Source organism: Apis dorsata, unplaced genomic scaffold, assembly GCF_000469605.1.
Source record: "Apis dorsata unplaced genomic scaffold, Apis dorsata 1.3 scaffold_176, whole genome shotgun sequence".
Classification (NCBI taxonomy): Eukaryota; Metazoa; Arthropoda; class Insecta; order Hymenoptera; family Apidae; genus Apis; species Apis dorsata.
Window position 1 is genome coordinate 417,125 of NW_006263463.1, and position 6,862 is coordinate 423,986.

Sequence of the window (6,862 nt, forward strand, 5' to 3'; positions counted from 1 at the left end):
CTATGTATTTACTATATTATATTTTAAAAAAACTTTATATTTAATTAGTTATATTTCTGATCATCTATTTTTGAAGCACATATATATATATATGTATATATATACATATATTTATATATATGTATATATATACATATATTTATATGTATAATATGATCAAATTTATAATTGTATAAATTCCGGCATAACCTTTTAATTTATTTTTGCTTCCTGCATTTGTTTAAATAGCTACCTTCTCTGATCAAATTCTATTAGTTTTATATTGCAAATAATTTTTAAATAAATGTTGCAGATAAAAAATGGTAGTGCTTAGTAATTTTCTTGCACCACAAGAAGGAATACGTCATGAAGAGCAAAATACTACCGTGTACATTAATGATAGAGAAGTAGGAAAGGGAACTCTGTATATTACAGAAAGGTAAAAATTAAAATAAAGCAAAGTTTTACATTTAATTATATTGTACCCATATTTTAATATAATTTTCATATTGATAGCTTACTTTCTTGGGTGAATTATGATACACAACAAGGATTTTCACTAGAATATCCTCATATATCATTACATGCCATATCACGAGATGAACAAGTACATCCAAGACAATGTTTATATATTATGGTTGATGCAAAAGTTGATCTTCCAGGTATATAAGATTATTTAATTATTTTTCAAAATGTAAAAATAAATATAATTTAGTATATGACAATATATGACAATAAAAATTAAGTTTTTATTAAAAATATTAAAATCATATCTCATCTTTACAATAATTTAACATAATTTAATTTAACTTTACATAGATGTATCATTATCACCAGCTTCTGATAGTGGTTCAGAAAATGAATTTGAAGATGCGGATACACCTATTACGGAAATGCGGTTTGCTCCTGACAACACAAATAATTTAGAGGCAATGTTTCAAGCAATGAATCAATGCCAAGCACTTCATCCTGATCCACAAGATAGTTTCTCTGATGGTAAATAATTATTACAATATTTTATCAACAATTTAATTTAATTTATATTTTATGAGATCTTATATATTTTTATAGCTGAAGAAGATATTTATGAAGATGCAGAGGAAGATGATTTTGAACATTATGATGTTGGTGCTGGTGATGCTCCCTACATTTTACCAACAGGTAAAATTTAAAAATTTATAATTATTTTTACATTAATTCAATAAATTTAATGTTAAAATATATATGTATAAATAATTTTTATAAAAAATTTTTATTTAGGTTTTTTTTATTTTCATTCTATATTTTTAGAACAAATAGGTACCAATCATAATGGAACAGAAGCAGATGATGCTATGGATATAGAAGCAGGTCAGTTTGAGGATGCAGAAGAAGATCTATAAAGTATGGAGATAATATAATGCAAGCACGCATTTAGTATTAATTTATAATTACCAGTATCATATACCATGGTAGATATGTGATATTATGGCAGACTGTATAAGAGAGCAGTATCAAACATAAAAACAGCTAACATTTATTTATATTCATTTTGTACACGGTAATAATTTCTTAGATAAAAATAAATAATTGTATATCAAATTTAACTCCTTATTTGTATGTATATTTGTATTTGTTTTTTAGAAAATTATTAATTTTTTACATTTATTTATACAATAAAAATGAAACTTAATATAACAAAATTCTTTGAAAATATCTGCATACGCGCGTGCGAAAGAAAAATATATTAATATTTATGAAAACTTATCCATTTTAAAGTAACACAATTTCGTGATTAATTTTAAATGTATATATATTGTATCTTTTTTATTGTTAATAAATGTTTAAGTTATTAAAAAAATGTCAAAGTATAATTTAGCAATAAAAAACTTTTATTATGTCAATATGTAAATTTTGATTGCAAAATTTGCATTTTGACAAACAATATTGGTGTAAAAATTTAATCAAATTAATTTTTTTTAAATTTAAAAATTATTATTTGTAAATGATATATTTTTTTATACTTATGCCAAAATTAGTTTCTTTAATGTATCAATTGTGTATCAAAATTGTTTTTTTTAGAATAACTATTTTTCATTTAAACATATAGAAGTACATATTGACAATACGTATGATGCATTTGTGTATTTTTAATATAATTGTAAAATGTATTTTTATACCAAAAATCATATAGTATGATTGAAAATTCATTTAAATAATGTATATGTAGATATGTATTCTAAATTAAAAATAAAAATTATTAATTTGTTATAAATTCTACACAAAAATATGGACTTCAAATAGTCCGTAACTTAAATCACTTGTGATTTTCTAATAGGAAAGTATTAATTTGTCCCAAAAACATTAAAATATTAAATCTACCGTATTTTTTTAGGACCAAAAATAAGATCGGCATCTGGTGCACCTTTGGGATGATTATATTTTTGTCGCCGTTCTCTATTCAAGTTTACCGTTACTGGCTTGGTACTCTGATTAATTGTTTCTTGATAATCTTCTTCTTCTTGTCTTTCTGTAATATTTAATGTCAATCTTTTAACTCGTTCTTTTTCTTCTTTCTGTTCTTGTTCTCTATTTCGAAGATTCATTGCTAATTCTGATGATACTGGAACTGCTAAATTTTTGTATTGTTGCTTGTTACCTTTTCTTAACATAAGTACAAAATCAACTGTACTATTATCAGAAGGTCTTTCTTGCAATTGTTCATATGTTTTCTTAGTACTTTTTACATGTAAAGGAACTGAAATATCTACTTGTTGTGGTTTTACTGAATCTCGCATTCTATCTTGTATATTATCTGAAACCATCTTATCAAGAGCAGACAAAAAATCATCATCTTCAGGACAACTTACTCTTCTAGGACCAGCTGGTAATGCTGCATTTAATTCTGTAACATCCATAATAACACCATCAGTACCACCTTCTGAAAGACTTTGATCTCCTTGGGTATTTTCTTGAGTACCCATAGTGTAATCTCTTTCTGCATCAGCAGTCCAATCTTCTTCTGATTGTGCTTCAGAACAATCTTCAGATTCTTCAAAATGTAAATCAGCCACACCTTTTGCATCTCCACTACCATTTCCAGATGTTACAGCTATATCTTCATCTCCTTCAGCAATTACACTCATATCAGATTCTACATCAGTACGTTCAGTACCATCTTCAGCAATAGGATTTCCAAGAGTGGGATATAATGTATTTCGTAATTCTTCTACAGCACATTGTGCTTCTTTGTAACTTTGAAACAATTGCATTTTGGGTCTTAACATTGTTAATGTATCACGATACATATAATCTATACCCACTGGAAATGGATTTTCTGAAGTCCAAATAGGATCTGTATATTTAAACCAATAGTAATTTTGAAAGAATATTAAGAAATAATCAAGTTTTTTCTTGCTAGAGCCACCACTAAAATATTGTCCACAAGTTTCTAATAATGTACAAACTAATCGAATTCTAAAAAGATGATCAGGTGGATCTAAAATACTTGGTATGGAATGATCCATGCTAACTCCAAATGTAATCAAAAGATATAACGTCCGAAAAATATCTCCACTTTCTACCATACGATAATTATACAATTCTCCGAGATATTTAACCATAGCAATGCGGCGTTGATTAAATTTTGGTAAATTTATTTCCATGCATAGTCTTATATCTTCTAATACACCATCTACTACATGAGGACCTATAGTTTCATAATGCGCAACAAGTCCAGCTAATAAACTTCCTACACATCGAATATTTAAATATTTAACATTATATGCGGCAGTGAGACATTTAATAGCATAAGATGATACACTTTCATCTTCCCAGTCTAATTTGCGCATCCATTTAAGAACTTTATCAGTATTTGTTTTTGAAAGATCTTGATATAATAATTTTCTTATGAATTCGTGAATAGGAGGCCTATCTTTTTTAGATACACCTCCTGTAGATTCTGGCGGATTTACATAATAATATGCATTCTCAATTATTGTTACATAACGTGAATCTAATGCAGTAACTGCCTTTTTACGCATCATTTGTTCTAAATATACTTTTGTTCTTTGATGTGAATCTGGTGAACAAAATAAGTATCTTCCACATGTTTCTAATAAATTACAAGCCATTTCAATATGATGATGCGTAAAATCGTGTAACAAAACTTTTAAGCAATATAAAGCTTCTATTTTGGAATAAAGTTTAAATTTAACAAGCTCACCAATGTATCTAACAACTTTTACTTTTGATTCAATATTAATTTGATCCTTTTTGCGTACATGATATTTAAAATCATGTTTTAACATTGAACATAAATCATTTCCTACATCAGACATAACAGGATAAAGAATAGCCGCTAATCGTGAATAAAATGGTAATAGATCTAAACGAATTCTAGAAACACCAAACAATGCTTTCACTAACTTTTTTTTGTTATGTTTTGTGTTGAGATTCATTAAGAAATGTACTGCTGCATTATCAATTAATTCACGATTTACACAATTTGGTAAATGTGTTATAAATGCATCTAAAAGTATTTTATTACTTATATTTGAAACCTGTGGTTCTTCCACTTCTGCTTCAGGTTCATCTACTTTTTCAGTTTCTTCTAGTTCATCAAATGTTATTTCCTCGTCTAAAGCTTCTTCACTTATTGGAACATCTTGTTTAGGTACTTCTTTCAAATATGATCCTGGAAGAAAAACTGTTAAATCTGGTAAAACTTCATAAAATCGTCTGGTTTCTTCATCTCCCCACATATCTTCTAGAATGCTATTTTCTTCTCCTTCACTAATCATTTTCAATGATTCTTCTGCTTCTGCTTTCATTTCATTATCTATAGGAAGTTCTGGCATGGGTTCATCTAAAGTATCAGAAAAGCTTTGTACATTATTAAGTAAACGATCATAAGATACTTGAAGACTTTCAAGTTTTTCTTTTCTTTCAGAGCTTAGTTCACCTCTAGTTTGTAAGATTTTTCTATTTTGTTTTTCAAATGCTTGAAGATCTTTATGTTCTTTTAATAAATGCTTACATAATGAATTATAATAATCTCGTAATAATAATCTAACATTTTGTTGTTTATCAGGAGAAAGTAATTTGCTTTTAGGTATGGTTGTATTCAACTTTTCAGATATTTCCCTTACTTTTTTGGGTACAAGACCTGCATAATCTTCTCCACAATGTTTACAAAAACTTAATATGATGCTTGCATTGTTATGTTCTTCTTTATCCATATTAATTAAAACAGTTAATGCAGAACCAAGCAAAGGTAATCCTTGCTTATGGGTAAAAATTCCTGCATTAACTAGTTCAGCATAAAATCGAAGATCTACTCTAAGTTTGCTTGGATTTGTAATTTTATCCACAACCTTTAGAGATAAAATTCTTTGCCAATTTTCAAAAAAATGAGTTGAAAATTCTGCATATGTCTGATGTAAGAAACTGCATACTTTAATAGCAGGTGCAACATCTGTCATTTTTAATTTAGCATCCACCAAAGCAGTAGCAACTTCACTTACATATTTTGTCAAATTTAAATGTGTCATATCTTTTAAAACTGTATCTAACTGTGTACTACTAAAATTTTTTAATTTCTTGACAAATGTGGTATTTCTTTTCAATGTTGAATCTAATTTGCTAAAATACGTTTCAGGTGGTCTATTAGGATTTAAATTGGCTGCTCGAATTTCTTCTTTTGCATTCAGTCGTTGTTCTGTTTCTTTTATATAATCAGTTAAATATTGTTTATCTTCTTCAGATACAGCATCTTGTTCCGAAATTACTTCTGCTGTTTCTGGTGCTGCTTCTTCAACTTCTGACATTGTTTAAATCTATTACATAAAAAACATGTATGCTTGAAAAATGTCATTTAGAAAAGATACTTATAAATGTCATATAAATGTATTCATTAATATTAATTATATCAAAAAATTAATGTAAAAAATAATTTATATGAAAAAATTCATAATCTAAGGATACTTTTTGAAAAGAGTAAATATAAATATTTGATAAAATATAATTTATATGTTTCTAAATTCAAAAAATATTAAAAATTACAGAAATAAAATAAAACATAATTACAGTTAATAATTTCTTTATTTTAAAAAATATTACATTTATTCATACCGTATTATATATTTTTTTACACATAATATAATTTCTTTTTATTTATTTCAATATATTATAACTAATGTACGATATGTTTACGTTTATGACATGTAATATAAAATATAATAAAAACTAAAAAATTATATGAAAGAGATTGAAAATAAAAATTATTGTATTTATGTTATTTTACATAATTGTAATATAAATGTTTTGAAATTATTTACTTACAATTTTTAAATGCAGGAAGGTTATTTTATGGCAGACGACAACTGATTTCTTACCATAGATGAGATACGGAATAGATTTAACATCCCGTATATCATATTATTGTCATTTTTGATGTTACCGATACAACGTAGAATATAATTGCAACACAGATAAGATATAGAGATACATATTCAACGGGATTTTGTGTTTGTAGTCTATGTTCTGAAATACCGATAGCACAAAAAAATCAGGATGTTTGATATGCCCTCTACGATTAGTACACCAAAGTGAATGAATTATATTCAATCAATCATAAAAGTTGATAAGCTGATAGAATTTAAAAACAATTTTTTTGATATATTTTTTCATAAATATTCCTAAATATTCCGATATATTATATACATTGAATCGTAGATTTTTTTTACTAAATAATATAGATTCATGAATTGAATTATTATGAATATTATATTACTATATAAATATTTAAAAATAAACATATAAAATGTATATACTTATAAAAATTATATCGAATAGATTTTATTAAGAATTTTAATCAATAGATTAAGCAAAAAAAACAAAATTG

At 26.0% G+C, this 6,862-nt stretch overlaps 2 protein-coding genes across 3 annotated transcripts in view; one reads left to right on the top strand and one right to left on the bottom strand.

The window, feature by feature from the left end:
• Positions 1 to 1,802, top strand: part of LOC102678762 (methylosome subunit pICln) — a 4,382-nt gene extending 2,580 nt beyond the window's left edge. For both annotated transcript variants that reach the window (XM_031509820.1, XM_006614363.2), the window contains exons 2-6: positions 293 to 418; positions 496 to 641; positions 799 to 975; positions 1,051 to 1,140; positions 1,270 to 1,802. In XM_031509820.1, the coding sequence (XP_031365680.1) occupies positions 300 to 418; positions 496 to 641; positions 799 to 975; positions 1,051 to 1,140; positions 1,270 to 1,361 (624 nt within the window). In that variant the 5' untranslated portion in view covers positions 293 to 299 and the 3' untranslated portion in view covers positions 1,362 to 1,802. The remainder of the gene's footprint in view (positions 1 to 292; positions 419 to 495; positions 642 to 798; positions 976 to 1,050; positions 1,141 to 1,269) is intronic.
• A 491-nt stretch (positions 1,803 to 2,293) lies between these two features.
• LOC102678627 (regulator of nonsense transcripts 2) lies at positions 2,294 to 6,545 on the bottom strand. The gene is made up of 2 exons (XM_006614362.2): positions 6,301 to 6,545; positions 2,294 to 5,795 (listed from the first exon to the last, which is right to left on the bottom strand). Exon 2 carries the CDS (start codon positions 5,784 to 5,786, stop codon positions 2,337 to 2,339), a length of 3,450 nt encoding a protein of 1,149 aa, XP_006614425.1. The 5' UTR covers positions 5,787 to 5,795; positions 6,301 to 6,545; the 3' UTR covers positions 2,294 to 2,336.
• Between the last annotated feature and the right edge of the window lie 317 nt (positions 6,546 to 6,862).

Excerpts from the sequence above, each read along its gene's own strand:
- LOC102678627 (XM_006614362.2), bottom strand. The coding sequence starts at position 5,786 with ATGTCAGAAGTTGAAGAAGCAGCACCAGAAACAGCAGAAGTAATTTCG.